General features: G+C 38.7%; 3 protein-coding genes across 4 annotated transcripts in view; 2 read left to right on the top strand and 1 right to left on the bottom strand.

The window, feature by feature from the left end:
• The first annotated feature begins 1,901 nt into the window (after positions 1-1,901).
• On the top strand, positions 1,902-16,839 carry LOC134792303 (mediator of RNA polymerase II transcription subunit 17). The gene is made up of 12 exons (XM_063763574.1): positions 1,902-2,067; positions 2,166-2,415; positions 3,192-3,473; positions 3,631-3,766; positions 6,077-6,294; positions 6,826-6,909; positions 7,483-7,636; positions 8,228-8,364; positions 10,942-11,027; positions 12,134-12,266; positions 12,999-13,140; positions 16,553-16,839. Exons 1-12 carry the CDS (start codon positions 1,979-1,981, stop codon positions 16,771-16,773), a joined length of 1,932 nt encoding a protein of 643 aa, XP_063619644.1. The 5' UTR covers positions 1,902-1,978; the 3' UTR covers positions 16,774-16,839.
• Positions 16,832-19,666, bottom strand: LOC134792312 (RNA-binding protein Rsf1). Its single transcript, XM_063763584.1, has 3 exons — positions 19,509-19,666; positions 18,649-19,295; positions 16,832-16,971 (listed from the first exon to the last, which is right to left on the bottom strand). The coding sequence occupies exon 2, from the start codon at positions 19,280-19,282 to the stop codon at positions 18,785-18,787; it is 498 nt and encodes a 165-aa protein (XP_063619654.1). The 5' UTR covers positions 19,283-19,295; positions 19,509-19,666; the 3' UTR covers positions 16,832-16,971; positions 18,649-18,784.
• Positions 19,667-21,410: 1,744 nt separating this feature from the next.
• Positions 21,411-23,292, top strand: part of LOC134796785 (protein bark beetle) — a 31,257-nt gene continuing 29,375 nt past the window's right edge. For both annotated transcript variants that reach the window (XM_063769018.1, XM_063769009.1), the window contains exon 1: positions 21,411-22,139. In XM_063769018.1, the coding sequence (XP_063625088.1) occupies positions 21,786-22,139 (354 nt within the window). In that variant the 5' untranslated portion in view covers positions 21,411-21,785. The remainder of the gene's footprint in view (positions 22,140-23,292) is intronic.

The raw sequence follows: 23,292 nt of genomic DNA, 5'->3' as shown, positions 1-23,292 counted from the left end.
AGGCTAGATACCAGACAAAATCCTTGCGTGAATGGTTCGCATTATCAGAAAAAAAATTGTATATGGTCTATGGTTTAGGGTTACCACAGGATGAAATTTCCCTATAAAGTGAATTAAATTAACGAATTTTATAATGGCTCTACACGATGGGCCAGCGCCGGCCACTCCAAGGGACGCAGCCATGCGGTAGAATGAGATAGTAATATCACTTGCTCCCTCTAACGCATAAATGCGTCCCTGTAGTGGCCGGCGCTGGCCCATCGTGTAGTGGAGCCATTACGTGTCAGAACCACGGACCTAGAGAGTAAACTGGATGGAGTACATTGGCCAAAAAGTGTGTCCACATGAGAGGTCAAACCTGAGCCCTGCATCTCTTTCTAATTAGGGTGACCATAAGTCATAATTATGAATGTGGGATATTAGCATAAGATGGAATGTATAGTTTGGCCAGGATCTGTTCTCATTCGTGCATAATCAGAGAGAATCATACTGTATTTTACCTATGCTAGAGTCGGACCAAAAAAAAACAACGGGTTGCACTCCGGGAGTGCCGACAGAAGTGAAAACTCAACAACATTGTAACGCAAAATATTAATAACAGGGCCGTATAGTGCAAAATGTCTGCAGCACTATGTATAATTGAGGTTAACGCCATCTAGCGTTGTATCGTCGCATTGCTTGAAACCCCTAAGCACATCACTGTGAGTACTACTGGTACTACCGTTATATTAATACCAGTTTGAGGGAAACTCACTAGATGGCATTTAAATCACAAAACAATGACATTGTCAGTCACACATAACTTAATAACTCACACGTGATAACTTCCCTTTTGCATACTTTAGCTATTCTTTAAGCGTAAGCTTCATCGTAGATCTGTGATTGTAACAAAATTTTCAAATTTGCCGCCTTTGTATACTGACGGAAATGTGTGTCCAACCTATATAGAATCGATTACATATATATAAATAGTTAGAATTAACGTTTCAGTAATTAAATATTATGTATAAATTTAATATGTGTCTGTAATGTCTAAGGACTTTGGATTTATTTTTTGGCAATTATATAGCTTATAGCTCTCATTACGTGAACCGAATAATTAAACATGCCGAAATAAGTATACCTTTATTTATTTATTAGTATACTATTTAGGTAAACTTATTTTTACATTAAGTACGTAATAACAATTCTATAAGACCGATCCAAATCGTACCGACATCATAGTCACCCTAAAGGCCCCAGTACACAATGGGCATCGCCGGCCACTCCAAGGGACGCAGTAAAATAGTATAAGAAGGTAATTACTTTCAGTAGTATATTGATATAAGTACTGCCACAATGGTATTTTTATTTACATTGGCAACATGTGCGTGTGAGACACGAGGCTCTAGTTTTTCTATCTCATGTGGACCGTTTTCTCTAGTCTGGTACGAACAACTTTCTGGCTCAGTGATATGGTTCAATTTAGTATGACAAAAAAAGTGACAGCTCGCTCCCGTTTAATATATAACTTCCTGTGGCCTATTTTATAAAGCTACAAGTTACAATTTACAAGCGGAAGTCTCGTTCTAACACATAGGGTTAGAAAGAGCCTTCCGCTTGTAAATTGTAACTTGTAGCTTTATAAAATAGGACACAGGTCAGAACTTTTATTTCTCTCTTAAATGTTTCCCTTGTAATTAATTACTGAGTATATATTTAATTTTGACGTTAAATGATATAGAAAAAACTACCTTGATCTTATTTTGTGCAAAAACTACGCTAAAAATAAATCATCGCGCTTCGGGGTTATAGATTATGTTTTGTAGCAATCTTAAACATCTAACGCCAATCTGACAAATGACAATTGACAAATGACAATAGTTTTGTTTTGTAAATGTAAATTGTGATGATGTGATAGAAATGTTTGATGTTTGCAGAGTTAATATTAATTAATATAAAATAAACTGTTTTCATTTTTATATAATTTTGCACGAGAATGGCGAACTCAGTAAATATATCAATTGAAGCGCCCATAGAAAATCAGATACAAGAAATAACCTACGATGGCCAAGAAATATATCAAGCGTAAGTATTTAATCATGAACATAAGTTTAAATAAGAAGTTTATGCATTAAATAAATAGAATTGCTTGGTTTATAAAATATTTATTTTATATATTTCAGGCCGTTATCTATGTCAGAGAACCTTGCGCGTTTAGCACAGAAAATTGATTTTGCGAAATCAGATGATGAATTCTGCAACATTAAGAAAGAGCCTGAAGTAGAGGCGAAATCTGAGGAGGACAGCAAAGAACCCGGGTACCAGTCCAGTCAGTGGCCATGGGACTCCGTGAGGAACAAGCTGAGGGACGCCCTAACACAAGTGTGTGTCCTGGCCGATGTACTCAGCATCGCCAAGGAGAAGAGATATATGGTTAGTAGATACTATAAAACTAGATTGTTATCCACAGAACTTTTAGTGAGCAGTAGAGAAGCTGCTGAGCTTCATTATTATTGGTTATTCTACAACAAGAGTCTTTTCACACAAGTCACCATTTTATTGCATGTTTGTTTTATTCACAATGCATAATTAATATATATATTTAAATTGTACACAATTCTTTATGGCAACTATGGGGCTGTCCATAAATTACGTCATTGATTTTTGACCCCCCCCCCCCCCTTAAATCATCCAAAAATCATGCTTCGAATGACCCTGTTTCCTCCTACGTCATTTGAAATATACCCTATTTGAAATAACGTAATTTATGAATAGTCCCTACGCCAAGTGGACGGAAACAGGCTCTGGACGGTGAATGACGCAATGACCCCAGTTAAGTAACAAAATAATGCATCAGCATTATATATATGTATCTACAATGTGATATCTATTTCCTTAAGCATTCTATGAATATTCTTGTACAATGGTATTGGGTTTCTCTAACTCTTGTTTACAATGTAGTATTACAATAGCACCAATGTATATAAGCAATAGTTATAAAGGAATAAGTCTTGCAGCTGCCCCTAAAAAAGCAAAATGCACAATTGTGTATTGATCTACTGTACTGAATGAGAATCCCACAGTTGATAAAACAATGTTAAAATGTAACTATTTGAGTGTTTAAAGATAAATAAAAAGGTTTCTGTAGGATAAAGAATGTTTTGTTTTATTAAACTTACAGATTAAGTATAGAACTATACTGCTTACAGATTCTAGACCCAATTCAAGCAGATCAGCAAGACACACGCCCCATGCTCCAAGTGTATGGTCGCAAGAAAGCGCTCGGAGCAGCAGCTGCAGTCCTACTGGCAGGAGTGGAACGTCTCCGAGCCAGTGAGACGATGAGGATGAACCGCAACATGCCAGACTTCCACATTGATCTGCTGAGGCTGAGACAGAACTGGCGGCTCAAGAAAGTTTCTAACACTATTGTTGGGGATTTGAGCTATAGGACTGCAGGTTCTAAGTTCAGTCAGACTGGAGTTTTTGAGGTAATATTCGTGCAGACATGAGAAGGTTAGCTCAGCTGCACACTTTAATTTCACAGCTCGGAAGTAGTAAACAAATATAAATAACTCACATTTATAGACGGGGATTTATAGTATAGTTGATGATCAGAGCATCAATTGACCTGTAATATGAATGCAGGTTACCAAAGCTCCAGAGGAGCAGATAGCAGCCGCCATGAGCCTGAACGCAGCCGGGCCGGCGCCTTCAGCGCTGCGAGTCACAGTACCCCCTGAATTACAGGGGGTTGCCTTCATATCCGTACTCTGTCAGAAAGGTTTGCACTACTTTTATAATAAAAAACAGGTAATATAATAGGGTGGTATTCCACCTATCCAATTTCTTTGTCCAATGTGTATTGCGTCTCACATTTTGCTTAATGAGAGAGTGAGACGCAATGACATTGGACAAAGAATTTGGAAAAGTGGAATATCACCCATAGCTGAACACAGCCGGATTGCCGTCTTCTGCGGTGCTGCGCCATACTCCATACTCCATACCAGTATTTTGTCCCCTTCCTATGAAACTTCTTGTTAAGAAAGAGTGTAAAGCCAGGAAATTTGACGGGAACAAAAGGTACGGAGCGCCGCGTGAAATATTTCGACGGAAGATATGGCCATCTCTCACGTTTTAACGTTTTACCTCAAAAATTCTGAAAATATAATTCTGTTTATAATTTTACTCGTCACATCAATCGGCTTTTTATCACTAGTTATTATATACTGCAGTAAAACAAGATATTTTGGCAGATCACGTATAATTTACCACTTTTTATCAAAAAAAGGTTACATCCTGTATAAAATTTAATTTTCACAAATTTCACTAAAAATAAAATTTAATTTTCACAAATTTCACTAAAAATAAAATTTAATTTTCACAAATTTCACTAAAAATAAAATTTAATTTTCACAAATTTCACTAAAAATAAAATTTAATTTTCACAAATTTCACTAAAAACACTATTTTGATCGTTTTAAACTAATTGTCTGCGTTCCGCATAGGCGGTAAACATGAAAGGTAAAAAAAGGAATACGGCTGAGAATTTAGCTGGAAAGGAAAAAAATGTATTAATGTGGCGAATATTATGGATGATGATGGTTGACAAGTTGGCGAATGATACCTAAATTTTGAACCGCTTGTTTATACCGCCCGTCAAACAAGGCTTTTTGAATTTTGAGGATTTGTAAGAAGAAGAAGAGGTATGCGGATCACAGATATTAACAAATGGCGAAACGAAAATATGGCACAAAAATACAAAACAAATAATTAGGTGGTTATAAAAATTAGAATTGGAAAACTAACGCTAAAATTTTCAATTTCGGTCTTGAAGTACTACAGGGGGAAAAAAAAGGTAAATGGGACAAATGTGGAGGCACACGCAAGGGTGCCGGCAGCCGGTAGGAAATTTACTTGTACAGCACAGATGGCGCACAAGATGGTGTCTTCAAGCAGGCCGACGAGGTAAGCCACTCGCTTCCTGGCGAGCGCGTATGGCAGCAGACCGGACGATAACGATAACGATGAGGTTTCTTCACTCCACCAGTGCTTAGCGCCGACCTACGCACGGCTTTGGTGGCCAGCAGTTTACGAGGAGCCACTCCACTCCGGACGCCGACTCACGCACGGCTTAGGTGGCCAGCTGTCTACGAGGAGCCTTTCCTCTCGTCGATTAACGCGCACTTTCGATACTTCTATTCGTATTAATTATCAAACTGGTTAAACGTTGCAAATCTAGTTTAAAAAACAGCCCACAACGACTTTTTGACACCAAATCCACAAACCATCTGCCAAAAAACAAATTCCGTCTTTTCGTTCTCGAACATTCCATCAAAATTTAAAATTCAAAGTAATCGCAAATATGCATTTTATTTTACAAACGGCCAGTAGCGTTTCGCTACAATACCTACTGAAATTATACTGCTGTGGTATGGCAGGGTAACGATATTCAATTGAAATTAAATTACCTTATTACTTAAATTACTTAGACCCGTTTTTGTGGTTTTTTTAGGGTTCCGTACCTTCAAAGGAAAAACGGAACCCTTATAGGATCACTCGTGCGTCTGTCTGTCTGTCCGACCATTCCCCCCCTCCCCCCTTATCTCTGAAACTACTGGGCCTAAAATTTTGAAAAAAAATACACAAAATAGTACTTTACCTATAGATGACAGGAAAACCTATTAGAAATATGCAGTCAAGCGTGAGTCGGACTTATGTACGGAACCCTTAGAACGCGAGTCCGACTCGCCCTTGACCGGTTTTATTTCTATACTCCAACCAAAATCTAACCTTAAGTGAGATTTTGGTTGGAGTCTGCAAACATTATCTAATTACCGTGTGATTTTTTTTCATTATAAAAACGTGTAACAATTCAATATAAAAACTACAATCTTGCGTTAGCCCTCTCTTAAGATCTTTTACTTTTCCTCATAATAATAACTACTTTAACTGATTCCCGAATATTTTTTATACTACATTTTCTTATTTATTTGACGTTTTTGCCTCTAAAGAGCTTTATAATCGCTGATCCCAGACAGAAAAAAGATAATTGGCCTCAAAAAAGAATCTAAGTACCTACTTATGTTTTAAGAACAAGAAGACGTAGTGACCGCAACTCTTTCGTCATCTGCCCTGAACTGCCCGGGCACCCTGCCGGGCGAGGGCGCGGAGCTCCACTGGCAGCAGAAGCTGGAAGCCGCGCAGAACGTGTTATTCTGCAAGGAGCTGTTCGCGAGGCTCGCTGCCGAGGCGGTGCAGCTCGATGCTTCTATACCGCACATGGTTGTGGGGAACCAGATTATGGCTACGGTAAGTTTAATAAGTGTGTATTCCTGTGCTGTGTATGTGGGACCAGGTGGATGGTGGGAATGGTTCATTCCCATTTGTGCCTGTCAGAGACAGATGGGAAAACCTTAATTCCCGTTTCAATATGATGTACTATATATTAAATAAATTATGATCACAAGTTGCTCTCCTGCAATAGAATTGCTTGCAGCACCTTTTGATCTAGCTGCTATCTAATAAATTTATAATATCCATTATTATTTTTGGTGTTGCTCGTTTTCAATCGATTATTATAGTTCGTTTTTTTTAAGCATTAGAAATAAGGTAAACAAACTTGATGTGTTTTTTATTGAAAAACACGTTTTAAAAATAAGTCTCGGCAAATATGTAACAATTACGAATCTAGTACGATAACTTATATTCTTCTGCTTTCATAAGTAATAGTTACTGATTTTGAAAAAGCGTTTTTCAATTAAAAGACGTGTCAAGATCGCTTACCTTCTTTCTAATGCTAAAAAAAACGAACTATATTAACATGAAACGTGTTTATTCAAGGTCCTGCCTGGAATCCAATTACTGATTGGACTCTGCCACAATAACGGTCAAAATACTAATAACAGCAACCCTGATGCAGTCAAGGTATGTATTTGATCCTATTTTCTGTTTATAATGAAATCATTTGTTTCTTACTTATTACATATCGTCCGGTGACAAGCAAAGTCACTAAGTACTATCAAAAAAATTAAAGTAACAATGCACTTTATTACACTTGTAACACGGTTTATTGTCCAATAATTTCAATGGTGTTAGTTAGTGACTTTTGCTTGTCACCCGACTATATTTGATGTAGGTAAGGTGTTCACGACAGTTATACCTCTTCGTTTAATTCTAAGAAAGGTTGTGTTCATTTATTTTTATTATCATCATCTTTCCACGCAGACGAAAACGCGGGCAGAAGCTAGTAGAGTACTCAATATCCATCTCACCCAGGTGGGTATTTCATCCAACTCGCAGGTGCGAGTTAAATTCGATTAGGATATTCAAGTCACGTCCTCACGTCGCCGTCGCGCGTATACCACCAACACCTTAGATATACTTACCTATAGGTACCTAATACATACTGAAGTCTGAATGTGGAGGTCATAAATAAGTTATGGTTGTTACCCTGGCAATTTCGAACTTTCTGCCTTTTAAGTAGCGACGTTTGTTCAGGGCGAAGGTGGCGCCGGCAAGTCGGAGCACGACCACGTGCTGGAGCACTCGCTGCACCAGCTGCTGCGCGCCGTGCACCACGCCAACACGCACCACCCCTTCCCGCACCCCGCCACCGGCCCGCTCGGGCCCTCCAAGCGGCGCTGCCTGGCCGGTACGTACAGTAGAGCACCATCAAAATAAAACATTTACATCAATAAAAGGAGTCCAATAAACGTTTTAAAATTAATCGTTGACATTGACATTTTATTTGACTATAGGTACCTACATGACGTGACGTACGTACATAATACCCAAAAACCGGACAAGTGCGAGTCAGACTCGCCCACCGAGGGTTCCGTACTTTTTAGTATTTGGTGTTATAGCGGCAACAGAAATACATCATCTGTGAAAATTTCAACTGTCTAGCTATCACGGTTCATGAGACACAGCCTGGTGACAGACAAATGGACAGTGGAGTCTTAGTAATAGGGTCCCGTTATTACCCTTTGGGTACAGCACCCTAAAATGTACCATGGAAGCAAGAAATAAACGAATACAGAGGGCCTACCGCGAGCCACGTTCGACGTGTTGCCTCTTTGTCGCACTTGTAAATTCGGACGTTAGTGTGAGAGGGAGGCAACACGTGGTTCGCGGTAGGCCCTCTGAAGACATTATTGCCATATAATGTAAGGCTTGTAGCGACACTATCTCGGCGCCAAATAGAATCTTACCAGGCTTTACATTCGACGTTGCTTGTCTCCAGGTCCTATGGCCGCGGACCGGTACGAGCTGTTGGATATGAGCAAGGAGCAGTCTTTGCTGGAACAAATTATACAGCAAGCGCAGCATTTCTTCATGCGTCGTCGCAGCGAATATGTCCTGGATACTATAGCTAAAGAGGTAACGTCATTTCGGGACACGCGAGTTCATTCCGATACAGTGTACTCTTGACAGACTGTCATTCATTACCTCGTCGTCTGGATTTTTTCAAGAGCCGGCTTTCGGATGATTTGTCGGCCCACCACAGATAAAACGAACAAAAAAACTGACTTAGTAAAAACCGTAAAAGGCAGGAGCGAATAGGCTATCTACTGAACTAACTTCGTCACATTCCTTTGGTGGAGACTTGGTGAATCTCTGCTCAGTTTGCAATAATTTATTTAACCCTTTGACCGCCGTTGGCATGTATAAAAGACAACGATAGAACGATACACTGGCGCCGCTGTCTTGTATACAAGACACAAATTCAACCGCTCGGTAAATGTAAAAAAACTATCAATTGTATTTTTTTTACACTCATGTTAATGTTTTAGGTCTTTGTTTAAAAAAAATGCATTTTAAGCAGCTATATAAATCCATTCTTTTATAAGGCTATCAAAAAAATTGCTCCAGATTTCAACGTTTTTCATGTTCCTCGTCGCCGTTGTCTTGTATACAAGACAGCTAGGGATGGGAATGTTAACTCGATATGAGAATATTGAACATAAACATCAAATCTCAAATCTCGTTTTATTTAAGCATTTGAACACTTGTTAAATGCCAATTGGTGGTAACTATTAGTAACTACAATACGTAAAACGAGAGAGAGACAGGCATAACTATAGCTGAAGTTCAGGGAGCTTCTTCAGCTGTCGATAGTAGAGTCAGGCAAGTAAATCTGTCCTTGTGGTCTATTTGCAGAACAAATGATTCATTTTGAGATGATCGTGTAGTGGGGAGTGATACCCTGCAGTGACCGCTTCGCACAAGAATGGTACAGGCCGACGCTCGGATTAGTCAGTGTCGCCTAACTATGAGAATGTTATATATTTGAAATTTACGAACAATTGTCACGGTAATATGGAGCAGAGATGGGCAAATTTTATTCGAATGAAGAATAACGTATGAAAATAACAAAATTTATCGCGAATGACGAATAAAAATGTCGGATGATTATTCTTATTTGAATAAATTATTCGTCGAATGAATTGCACGAAAAATTTGTTTATTGGAATACCTTATAAAATTTTCACGGTTTCGAAAGATTTTGCAACTGTGATGTGCATCATGTGCAATACAACTACCTGCAAGTCCTGCAACTACCTAAATAGTTACTGTAAATATAAATTACGCGTTGTGAGATTCGCTCTGAAGCAAACACCTGCTAAGAAAATTTGGTTTTCTCACTCTTTCAGTATATAGCTCTTTCTAGGTCTGGCTAGAAAGTTACTAATATAACTGTGTGTGCGTAATTCATTGTTCACGCTAATCCTTTGTTTATTATGCTACCTGGGCTTATCCTTTAACCCTTAACAATCTTTAACTTGTCAGAACAAATGTACAGTAACAACAAGTCATATTAACCGTGTTATTATTCGTGCTGTTTATTTGAATGGTATAAGCCAAAAAACTTAAATATTTTTCGTGGATTTATTCGAATGAAATAACGAATAAATCATTCGTCATTTGAAAAGTGGTCGAATGATTTATCCGCGGATAATTTATTCGCGAATAAATCATCCGCGAATAAATCATTCGCGAGTAAAAAAATCGTGAATTATTGTTTATTCGAATGATTATTCCGATAAAAGTTTATTCGAATTATGCCCATCTCTGATAGGGAGGATGTAATACGGGAACTGAGAAGCTCATCTAAGGAACATATCGAATGTAAAACGTGCATTCCCGAACATTTCCGATCCCCACCCTTTTCCAATATTGTTGTTCTTCACTCATTGACAATTCAACCCACGTGTAATTTTCCCCAATGCAGTTCCGGTACGTTTATATTATCGACACACGATGCGTGGCTCTAACGTTACGCTTATATAGTTTACGTACCAACAAGCGCTTACGCCGTTGACCTAGAGACTATTATTATTTAATCCGCGCGGAAACGGTCCTTGTCGGTCTACACTGCGGGCAGTCCATGCGCGCCGTTGTCTTGTATAAAAGATTTCTCGTACAGCCTAGTGCTGTGATATTACGTCATGAATCGATATTGTTTAGTGGTTGTTTTTAACGATAAAAACCTTTATTTTTAACATTGTCGTGTGTAAAAATTATGTTATTTTTTGGCATTTTAGAAATAAATTAAAGTGGGTTAAGAACAAAGCCAAATTGAGAAGATTTTTACCATAAATTATAAATATCGATATCACTATTTGCAATCCCTAAACTTTTTATTAGTTGTTTACTTAAAATTTGCTCTGGCGTGTGAGTGAGCGTCTTTGCAGACTAGGGCGCTTATTCATAAAACTTTACGGGCCTGATTTAGTTAAATTATGTTTTATCCCTTTCTTACAAATACATAAGTCAAAATGACAGATAAGGATAAACGATTATTAGCTAATTGTGGTTTGTAGCGCGTTTATGAATAAGGGGGTAGGTCCGGCGGCCAAAAGGTTAAAATAGTGGTTAAGTTTAAAACTACAACATTATTGTGTCTGTTAGGTAAGTGATGTATTAAGCAATATATCATCATATTTTTTTTGACAGGTCAAGGATCCTCTAATTGTATCACATTGGAACGCGCTAAACAGCCCCACACAGTCCTGCGTGAAAATCAACATTATGGCGTCAGGGTATGTCATAAATATTGAGAATTATATTTTTCAGTGGTTATTGGGCTCATTTTCAGGAGGCGTGCAACAATTTATTTGGTTATTTATACAGGGTGATTCATGAGACGTGAGCAGGACTAATCCTGCACACTCAGTAACTCATAATTGATCGATCACCGTCGTATTTAGGTGAAACAATCGCACTTTTTCCTATTTCTTAACTTTTTGGTGAGGGCAAATTTAATTCTCTACAATCATGGTCACCCTACAAGAGCTAATTAATAAACATAAAACCTCTTTAACCGTAATGACAGCATTTTGATTACGAAGAAAATAAACTGTCAAACTTGAGTGATATACGACTTTTCAAAAGTAACCAAACCGTGATGACAGTGATGACATTAACTTGACACAGCTTACTATTCTAATTTTAGGGTGACCATGCATGTCGTAAATAAATTAATAACTTTTTTTTTCAACACGCCTAGAAAATTAACGTTAACCTCACTAATTCTGGTACGAAGCAGTTGCTTATAATTTACGAAATGCGCAGTGTTAGTCCTGCTCACGTCTCCTGAATCAGGTATAGCTGTATGATTGATTAAATAAACATAAGTTAAGGCCAATACGGGGAAGACCGTCTACAAGCTCGTTTGTTTTAGAAAAAAGGTAACAATCTTGATGTGTCTTTTAATTAAAAAACACGTTTTAAAAATAAGTCACGGTAAATATGTAAAGAGGCGGCATCAGTTGGCCTCGACTGGGCGGAGCTGGAGGAGGCCGCGCTGGACCGCGAAGAATGGAAATCCCGTCGGAGAGCCCTATGTCCCTGATGAGAGATAACAGGATATCATCATCATCAAATATGTAACAATTATGATATTATGAATCTAATACAATAATTTATTTTCTTGTGCTTTCGTTTCAAGCGCAAATAAGCGTTTTTCAATTAAGACATGTCAAGATCGCTTACCTTCTTGCTAATGCTAAAAAAAACGAACTCTATATTGCACACATACATTTTTTTTTAAAGATGGTCGATAGTGCACGAGTTATTCCTTTTTGTGTCTGAGCGACGTACCTGTCCTATGACGGTCTTAACTGCAATACAATAATTGTTGTAACAGGTACGATGCTGTGTGCCGCACATCGTTGGTCGTGCACGTCGGCGAGAAGACCCTCAAGTGCATTTGCCGCGACGGCAAAGTACGGCATCTCTCCTACGAGCTACAGGAACTAAGAGACTTAATTTACTGTCAGGTAACTTTAAATAAAATTCCAACCCAAAAATAGATACTTGTTTTACAAGGGGGCAAAGTGCTTGTGCTAATATTGACACCCGAGCAAGCGTAACATTCCAAAATTGGGCCACGAGCGTAGCGAGTGGTTCGAAAAATTGAATCCTGAGCGTTGCGAGGGTTTCATTTCAAAGCAAAATTTTGTCCCCGAGAAACACTAATTTTTTCACCACACCAACCTGCAGAAAACATTTAAACTGTAAGATATCAAAGAAAATCAAATCCAAATAGACATCATTAAATGTTTATCATTCAAATTCATCATTTAAAAGTCAATCTACCAGCTAACATAAGGAAACAACTCAAAATCCGTACTTTGCCCCACATGTGGATAAAATGCTACTTTATCATCAGTTTTTGAACAATCAAGAAAACCTTTACCAGCTGGTGTGGTGAAAAACACTATTCTAGCTGTAATGGGTATACAGTTAAAATTTGTTGAAATTTAATATCATTGGGTGCAATAACGCGAGATGTGACTTTTTATGCGATTGAAAACTAATATTTAAAGTTTAATGCATCACATGTAGAAAAGCAATAAATATTCATTATATTATGTAGAAGAACAGTTAATTAGTATGGAATGGAGTACTTTCAGTTGAATGAAAGTAAATACATTTCTAATCTCTCAAGAACAAAATGAGGTATATGATTCAAATTTTAAACGGGTTTTGTGTAATTCTCTCTTCCTTAGATATACCAGCACCAAATGACTGCAGTCCAAGCTGTCGGTCGCTGTATGGGTTGGCAGCTGCTTGCCAGCAGCTCGCATCTTGGTTCGGGACCCGTAGAACCATTGGGGAATGCTTCATCCTGCCTACTAGCTTCTCCCAATGGTATACTTTATAATTTTATATTGTTTCTTGTTGCAAAATTGTTTACAGTACATATGGTAATATTTTCCCGCACTAAAGAGCACTTTCCGTCCGTAGGTGAAACGTTTAAAGGACCATATGTATTGTTAAACGTTACAACGTTTACACGTGCCGTGCATATTACCTATTCGTACGTTACACATGATAGGTACCTAATTCGCAACTCGTGTCGCTTTAAAACACTCCCTTCGGTCGTGTTTGAATTTATCGCCACTCGTTTCGAATTTCCTCTTTTCCGCACTTGTATCGTAAATAACTATTACGAGTTGCGAATTACCTATTCGCACGTGTATCGTACAACGTTTTACAGTACATAGGGGCTGTCCATAAATTACGTTACGTTACGTTTTTTGACCCCCCCCCCCCCCCCTTAAAATCATCCAAAAATCATGCTTCGAATGACCCCATTTCCTCCTACGTCATGCTACCATCATCCGATGTCCAGACCCCCCCCCCCCCCTAATTTGAAATGACGTAATTTATGAATAGCCCCATATGGCCCTTTAAACTTTTGACATACGCACGAAAAGTGCTATTTTACGCACTAGTGCGGGAAAATAGGACCATATGTGACGTCCCACGGTCAAAGGTACCTTATGGCGGGTATGGAGTTATGCATACCCCAGTAATCTACAATAAATAAGCTATCGATAACACAAAAGATCAACCTTCTAGGTTGCGTAGTTACAGAGATATGATTTTTTGAAAATAATGTTGTGAAATGAGCAACTTTACGATAGAGAAGTTTTAAGTTTAGCCGCCTAAAAAACTATGTTCCTGAAGTAAGTTACATAGTTGACTACAAATAATAATGCCTTATATATCTGAGATTAAAAAAATATTGCGACTTGTTCTGTAATGCAAATAGAAACTTTTGATATCGACTGATTTATGTGTATACTAACCAATCTCTTGAAAATAAAGTTTTATTTCATTTTCTCGATTGATTGCAATGAGCTCTCAAGATTTAAATTTTATCTATTAGAAAACGACACTGACAGACAGTTTAAGCAAAAAACAATACCGATTTAGAGGTGAAAATGTATTTTCTGACTTTTTCATATAAAATCACAAAATTGAATATTTTTACTTTTAATGTGACACACAATCAATTTTTCTGAGCACATATGAAAGAAATTCTGTCATTCAAATGAAATAAATACTAAAACCCCAACTAAATACTATATTTAACCCCTTATGCCACTTTAAACTTACATAACAATAACAGTATTTGCTCCATACATTTACGAAAAGGTACCTTATGGAAATAAATCTAATAATACATCACTACAAAATATCAATCATATTATAGTTTATCTTTTATGAATAGAAAATATTAATTTACATTAAACTGCCCCCAATTTAATTAGTTCTTCGTCATAATAATCTTAAAAAAGACCAATAATTTGTATGTAATGAAAAGGTACCTTGTGGTCAAGTTACATGATGAGGCATGATGATGATGGAACAGTTAGGATAAACTAATAATATTTTGGGGTTAAGATGGTATAAATCGTCTATTTCTTATCAATAATATATTTCGGTTGCTATTGAAGATAAGCGGCATTGAGGTTCAATGACCTCAGATATTCCATAAGGTAATGCGTCGGGTATTGGCATTTTTCAGCAAACCAATGGCTGATTTACTGCATGCGACCAAACCAAATGAAGATTATTCTAGTTAAGAAAGACTTGACGAGAGTAACTTTGGTATAATAGCAGTCTACTTGGATTTGTGATGTCGGTCTATGTACGGTTATAATATTTGCGAGGCGCCCCTACCAGAACTGAAATTATCAAATTAGTTTTGCAGAATGCTAATACAGTTCTCTACCAAACTTCTTTTCCCGTATTGGCTAGTTTTTTTGGGAATTTTCAATCTTTTTTCCATAAGGTACCTTTTCTACTAAACTCTGAGACGACATTACTAGGCTTATAACTAACTTATAACAAAAATAAAAACAGGTAAACAAACGTTACGCATTAAGGTTTCAGATCACACAATAAAAAAAAATTGAGCATTTTTTCACCTCTTTACAAAACATTTAATATCTCCGAAACTAGAAACCCTCATAAGGTACCTTTTCCCGTGGAACGTCACATATGTACTGTAAATAACTATTTTCTACTACAGTAGGGCCTTGATAATCCGTACCACGGAATAATTAATAGTACTACCGTACAGAAAGGAAACTTCCTACAAAAACGAAGTTTGACAGCGGTTCAGGGTCGAATCATGCTGTCCCTTTCTAATATATGGCACTATCGCTTTCGGCTATTTAGGGTTGTCAAAAATCAAGTGATTATCTTATCTGTGGTCGTGCACGCAAAAGGAAGTCAAGTGGTGCCAACCCTAATAATTGCTCGGAGCAATGCTGAGCCGAGCGGAGCCGAGTTTGGCCGAAGTCAGGAGTTTCGCACCCCTGTCCGTACATAGGCTAATCCGAACTGCCGAGTGACCCCTTTCTCCCCCGCCGTAACACCTGACCCTAGTTTTGTTTGTAGTAATTAGTTCTATCAAGTTCCTCTGTGCTGTACAGTATCCCACGTGTTTTTTGAGGTTATAAATATGGTGCCTACACCAAAGCCTAAACACAAAACTTTGACCATTGCTGAGAAGTGTGCCATATTAGACAGCTTAATAGTTATTTGTACAACAAGAGATCAAAGTTTGATATTTCTTCGAGTGCTTATTTTGAGTCCCGTGCAAGCGAAAGATTCTATAATAGATTCACGAGCGTAGCGAGTGAATCTAATTTAGAATCTTGAGCGTAGTAAGGGATTCAAAAGCGCACGAGATGTAAATAACTTTGATCTCGTGTAGTACACAAAATTTTTCACCCTAAGCAGTGAGAACATACCTAGAGGGACAGAGATAATAGAACCCAAGTATATCGAACTTGTATTAGACCCCGCATGTTGAAATGACATTTGACTATAAAGGTCACTTGAATGTCATTTTGTCTCACTCAGTGAGCAAAATGCGATTTTGCTCACTGAGTGAGACAAAATGACTCAGTGAGCAAAATCGCATTTTGCTCACTGTTTTTAAGAAGCAAAGTACCCTTGTTCGAGCTGCTGAGGTGAAAAATGATTTGTTCGCGATTATTTTGTGTTAGGTATTTGTTGATTAATTTCTTCGTTTTTGTTACTTTGGAATCTCAATTAATGTTTTTTTTTTAATATACCATTATTTTCTTTATAACATACTATAATCCGAACGCTTCGCCAGTCCCTACAGGGGGTATTTTTTTGAAGTTCGGATTCCGATTATCGAGGCCCTACTGTATTTATCTTGAAATCAATACTTATTGAAATTTTGAGAAAGTGATTATGTTATTAGTCATATTACCATATCTTGTCATCCCTTCAGGTGACAGGATGATAGCAATAAGATGCGAGCCTTCAGTAGGCATGCAAGTCTTCATTGCTCAATCTCCAAGGAAAGACTTCTTCTCCAGTGAACTTGTGCAAGACAAGAAATGGGAAAATCTGGGTGGAGCTTTCAAGGAAATCAAACTGGACAAAATGGAAGGCAAAAACTTCTTGAACAAAATGGAGCTTCTCATGGCATGTCTCAGCAGCCCTTCATAACTATAATTTATGATTAAATGAATATGTAAGATAAAATGGTATAATAAAACTTATTAAGCAAAGTAATCATATTTTTCATTTATTTATAAGGGGACTTAACAGTAGATCGCTTAGGTAGTATGTTAAATATTCACTGAAGATTGTTCTTGTATTATTTCTCGACGAATTAGTAGATTGGAGATCAAATATTCCAAGGAACTGCAACAAAAAGATAATTTGGTATCAGAACATACATACATAGATGTTTTTATGTGATAGAATAGGGAATATTAGGCAAAGCTCTGCATAGGTGGCACCTTTGTCGCACATACAGTAAATAACCACATTGACACATCACACGTGACGTCAATCACTTGGCCTACCGCGAAACAAGAAAATCGAAATTTCGTTATCTAATCTCTCTATCACTCTTGCATATTCGAGCGATAAAGAGGCAGATATAGTTAGACCGTAAAAAGTCTGCAGCGATTTTGATAGCCCACGCAGTGCAAGTGTCATTTTAAACGTCAAACTTTTATGAAATTATGACGTATGAATAACACTTACACTGCGTGGGCTATCAAATCCGCTGCAGACTTTTATTGGTGCGACTAGAACTAAATTTCGATTTGCGCGTTTACCGGTAGGCCCTTGTTAACAAACTGCCTTGATGCGTCAATGTCATATTTTATTGTCTGTGAAAACTTGTCAAATAACAGTTCAAGGCGTAGTATGTATAAGTTAGTCTATGAATTTACTGAGTCGGTAGTGCTGCACTCTGGCGGCAGAACATTGCAGTAATATCCCCTATTAATGAAGTTATGACCTTATGACGTCAATAATAGCTTCTGCATGTGACTGTCTGAGTCAATTACCATTAATGAAAGTTATCTTAATAATAAATCACGGGTCACCAAACTTTTCAATCCTAGGGCTGTAGCTTAGCCCACCTATACTTCAATCATAGTGCTATTATAAATTATAGAATACAATAGGACAGGAAAATAATTATGCATTTGTAATATCAAGTAATATGCTGTTAAAGGTTTTTACAGTACATATTGTTTTTGATCAGCATAATAATAACCTTTATCCTGCATGGAAACATACTTAAAACTTACTTTTAATGGCTCCTCTACACGATGGGCCAACGCCGGCGATTCCAAGGGACGCATTTATGCGTTAGAGGGAGCAAGTGATATTGCTATCTCATTCTACCGCATGGCTGCATCCCTTGGAGTGGCCGGTGTTGCCCATCGTGTAGAGGAGCCATAAGTCACACAAACATAGCCACCACCATACAATTGAAGTTATACTCTCAGTTTAAAGCAATATTCTGAAAACATGAATTTTGACATGATCATTCAAGTAAAATATATGTATGGTACTAGTTTTCTAAAATTAAGAGTGACTAAAAGTTTTACATTCAAGACTTCTTTTCTATTTTCTTCATATAATAATTATTAGCAATGAAAACTAGTACCAGACAGATATATGTTTACATAGATGTACATGCCAAGTTTCATGCTATTCAAGCATGTCATTTTAAAATAAGTGTAATTTTGATTGTATGGGCGCTGCAGCAGGTTTGTGTGACTCACTGTGAACCTATAGGGAAAATGAAACACCCAAGATATTTAACCTTTTGAACACCAAACGGCGCATCCATTTGCCGTGCCACGGAGGTAAAATTTAGTTTTGTGAATAAATAATGCCTGAAACTAAAAGTGGGGTGTTTTTCAGTAGATTTTCATCCAAAAACGATCGATGCCGTCTTTGGCGTCGTTGTCACGATTTTGCGTTGACGTCAATTGCTGTCTGTGGCGTTCAAAAGGTTAACTAACCATGCATCACCTAGTTGTGAGAAGAAATGGCTGAAAATAAATGCAGACTCACCTCTAATTCCTTGAGACTTAATACCAGCGAACTCTTCCTAGTATCCAACCCCCAGATTTACCAGACATTGAATTTAAAAACTTGGAAGGCTTCAGATTATGATAACACTAACACCTAAATAAACTCTAAAGCTAAATTAAAACCGAGAGAGGGGTGATCTAGATCTGAAATTTCCACCACCACCACCGCCTGACCCATAACCGCCACTCCCTTGGCTGCCTCCGTTGCGGCTGAATGACCTGCCGCCTCCGCCACCTCCACCATAAGGGTTGAAAGGTCTGTTGCCACCAGGGGGTCCTCCGAAGGATCGCCCGCCTCGGAAGCCGCCACCTCCACGTCCTCCCCTGAACCCGCCGCCTCCTCCACCCCCGCCGCCGTTTCTTCGGGGTCCGTCCCGCTTCCTCGACAGTTCTACTTTCAAAGTCGTGCCTAACATCTCGATGCCGTTCATAGCACTACACGCATCTTCAGCCTCTTGTAAGTTTTCAAATTCTATGAATGCAAAACCTGGGGGGTTAAGTGCTACCCATACGGAGTTCAGTTTGCCATATTTGTCGAACTCGCGCTCCAAGTCCTCCTTCTTTATGCCTTCTATAAGGCCGCCGACATACACCCTAGTGCCACCGGAACTCATTATTTTTGGTTATCTAAAAAGGCAAATACAAATATATTTAGTAATGCTGGAATGTACTGCCCGCTAAATAATTCGATTCAGATCTGACTTTCGAACTAAACTAAATACATAAATACAACGCATTGGATAAAACAAAATGTCGTCAGTCCGTTAATGCCACGCCAACGAGTATTTAGTTTTATTGCAAATTTTACGCACTCACGGACAATAAATATAAAGTACTTACATTTATCTGATTTAGATGAGTGAAGGTAGCATATACTACACTATAATCACTGCGTATTTAATTTGTTTTTTAATATTTTACTGTGATGAGAGACAAAAATGGATCAATGAAATTGATTGATGTCGACCGAGTGAACGAAATGAATGGCTTTTGTTGCGTGTCTCGGTCGCAGGAAAGACGCAATTCCGTAGAGACGTTTTAAGGGCTCTACATACGGATACGTTTAATTAATCGACACAATGTGAAAATATAAATGCATACCAAAAGAGTAATAATATATATAATAAATAAAATATATAAATAGCCGTAACACTATCGTAGCCTTGATGCGGTGCGGTAGTGTTTTACGACTATAATGACAGCCGTACCGCGTGAAGTTTTTTGTGTTGTGCGTGTGTATGTAGAGGCCGTAACGCAAATCGAATGGAATGATGGGTGAGGTGTGTAGAGGCCCTTAGTTCATCAGTGTAGATTGGGATTTATGAACGAATGAATGAAAGTTCAATGTAACAAGCGATTTACATTCTCGCGCGAGCCACGAGACAAGCCGCGAGCCGCGCCACGAGACGCGAGTGTAAAGCCCCTGCTACACGGCAGCCGACAAGCCCCCAAACCGCGTGGCCTTGGTCTGTCCCGGACCGTGTAGACAGTTGTTACCAACAAAATTTCGTTTGACCTCCGGACGCCCTTGGCATGCGAGCGCGCGCCAGCGACCGCGGTCTGAGCGGTCGGTCCGGAACCGTGTAGCCGCCCGACGCCGACCGCACTAGGCCATTTCGCTTGAAGGACGCGCCGTGTGCGCTCGTGTGGTTAATAGCCATGCCATGGGTACTCAGTAGCATTTCTAATAATTCATCAAATACTTTCCTCTTCATTCTCAGAAAGTTATGTATGTCCCCGTAGCGTAGTCCAGCGAATTCATTAAGTTGAAATGACTCAACAAATGCCGTTTTTTGAGCCAGCGTTTCATTCATATACCCTTTTCTTTTTTTACAAACTTTTTATTAACTTGCAATATACCTAATGTAAGTATGTAAATATGTTTTTATGGGTCAAATCTTGCAAGTTAAATTAGACCCACTTTCTAGTTTCCGATGGAGCTGAAAATTTGCATACATATATAAGTCGGGTGACAATGCATTATTATGGTACCATAGAGCTGATCTGATAATGGAGACAGGAGGTGGCCATAGGAACCCTGTGATAGAACAACGCGACCTAATTGTGTTTGGGGTTTTTAGAATTGTCTCGACGAGTATTAGATGCCTCTGGAAAGAAAAGTACAGTCAGCGATAAAAGCTTGTACCAAATATTATTTTTTTGTCATTGCACTAGTATGAGTAGGTAGGTTATGAAATTTGGCGCCCCGGCCAATAAGTTTTGCCGCCCCAGAAGTGAATAAAGAAAAACAAAATGCAATCCGCCAGGGGTGGCATACGCCGCCCTTAGGGCCATACGCCACTGAGTAGGTACTAATGCCACGCCAACTTTCTGAAAGGTTAGGGGCCATTTTGTGCGCTTGCAATACGTGTTGTCTGTCCGCGACTTCTGAACACACTGTGGTTTGCCACCGTCTAGCCAGACAACTCAGACGGACCCACACACCAAGGACAGACCTAGGTCAGACGGTTAGTAGGCTTGTCGGCTGCCGTGTAGCAGGGGCTTAAGCGGTGCGTGGTTCGTCTATTTTGCTCGTCGAGCTAATATAATTATATAATTTAAACACTAACGGCACGGTATAAGGTTTATAACCGAATGACAAGCCGAACGCGAGTGTGTCGAGGCGAGCCACGAGACGCGCCGCGAGCCGAGCCGAGCCGCGAGCCGCGAGTCTAAACCGGCTATAGAATTTACTTACACAAGTTCTTATATGTGTGCGTGCAACGATGCGATTTGCGACTGGTCGAGCCGCAGAGCGCGTAGTGGTAGGGAGGAGGCTTTGAATCGAGAGGGAAGAAGGGAGGGCAGCGGGAGGAAACTAAACTACTCAAAACCGGCCAAACGACTTGTTCAACGGTCGCACGGTGGCGCGCGTTTTCGTTAGGTTTTTCTTTGACGTGCTTGTAATTCCACCCCACCTTTGTTTCGGTATGAATTGTTTTGATACAGTTTTTACAATTGATACGTTAAAAACTATTTATAACTAAATACTGAAGATGATTTAAGTTATTACATGTAATTTTTACCTGTTCAATGTTTGGATAGGTGTTAAAATAGGTTGCGGGCAGGTGAGGAGCGACAATAAAAGTGAAATGAATATTATGTTCAGTTAGCAAAATGGAGTGCTGTAAGGATACGGGAGTTCAGAAGAGACATAGTCAGTTCAGTGACACAAAGTACAAGTGGAGGACGGCAGTGTTGATGGTGTTGTGTTGGGTGTGCGTAAGTGGACAAGAGTTGGGATACAGTGAAACGGATCCTTATTTGTTGAACAAGTCGTTGGGATTGACGGAATTGGCGGGCGGGATCGTGGCTGGCGGACGAACTGTATGGAAAAGCGAAGGTAGTCCGTACCTCCTCCGAGATGACTTGCTGGTGGAAAGGGAAGCGGAGCTGGTCGTGGAGCCGGGCGTTGAAGTGCGGTTTGCACCTATGATTGGCATCACCGTGCGCGGAAGATTGATAGCTGTGGTAAGTTGCTCGTGAATACTATGAAATTAAGTTATTTTTTTTCTATGAGTTATCCTTTACTTACTTTAAAACATTGCTTGCATCGCTTAACTAGAATAGCTGTGAGCTAAACGCTGTGTAGTATGTTGCTAAGTAGTCCTATAATCAACCTATAATACGCTCCAACAAAATATTTACCTAGTTACCGCATTCCGCGCTTATTATTTAACGTGAGTACCTACAAAAGTAAATTAGTGGGTAATTAGTTGTCATTACGTAGGTATCATCGCCTTAATGCTTTCCTTTTATCATAAAGACGAAGGACTAGACATTAGCTTGTTAGTACCTAGTTACGTAGTTCCTATTTTTCTAAGTTGGTAGGTACTTAGTTGCTTTTCATGTTTAAAAACTTTAAACATTAGTCTAATTAGCAATTTCAGCAAGAAAAATCTGATCAGACTCTGATTGGATTGAAGTAACTGTATTTTTTTGCAATGTGTAATAAACGAAATAGTATTTTTCTCTTTTCCCTACTGGCATGTTATGGGTACCTACATGCAGTACAGTAGTACCTACAGTCGGCGGATCGTTCATCACCTACACCGACTGTAGTACATTATTGTAATTTTGTATATGTTATCATTAGTACCTACGGAATAGGTATTTACAAATTCACAATACTACTAATACCAAGCTGCTTCTTCATGAATCTCATGGTATTATATTTTTGGATTACCTATGTTTGACGTAATGACACGTTACTTCTTTTAAAGTTACCTACTTCATACAAGAACATAATAAAACAAAGTAAGGAAGCCCAAGTTGCATTACAGCTACAGTGATTACAAAATACACAAACAGGTACGATTCACCACAAAAACTGGTCCGCTCATATTGATCGAAGCAAGCTCGATAACAACAAGCACTTGATAAATTCCACTATGTCCTGATTACGGCACGTACCTACGATACTGATAAGAACATATGTGGCACTCATTCACCTGTTCTATTGAGTTTTTCACCTGTTTGTGTGCCAAGTACAAATATTTAATGCAAATATTTTAACTGTATTCAACTTTACTTACAATTATGTGACGCGACCTAGGTCTGCTTTCGCAAAATATTTTTATGCCTAACACTGAAGTCACTGAACTGGCAATAAAATTATCTCCTA

This window comes from Cydia splendana, chromosome 1 (assembly GCF_910591565.1).
Source record: "Cydia splendana chromosome 1, ilCydSple1.2, whole genome shotgun sequence".
NCBI classification, from domain to species: Eukaryota; Metazoa; Arthropoda; class Insecta; order Lepidoptera; family Tortricidae; genus Cydia; species Cydia splendana.
Note: the sequence above shows the minus strand (reverse complement) of the source record. Positions and strands in the feature narration are given on the sequence as shown.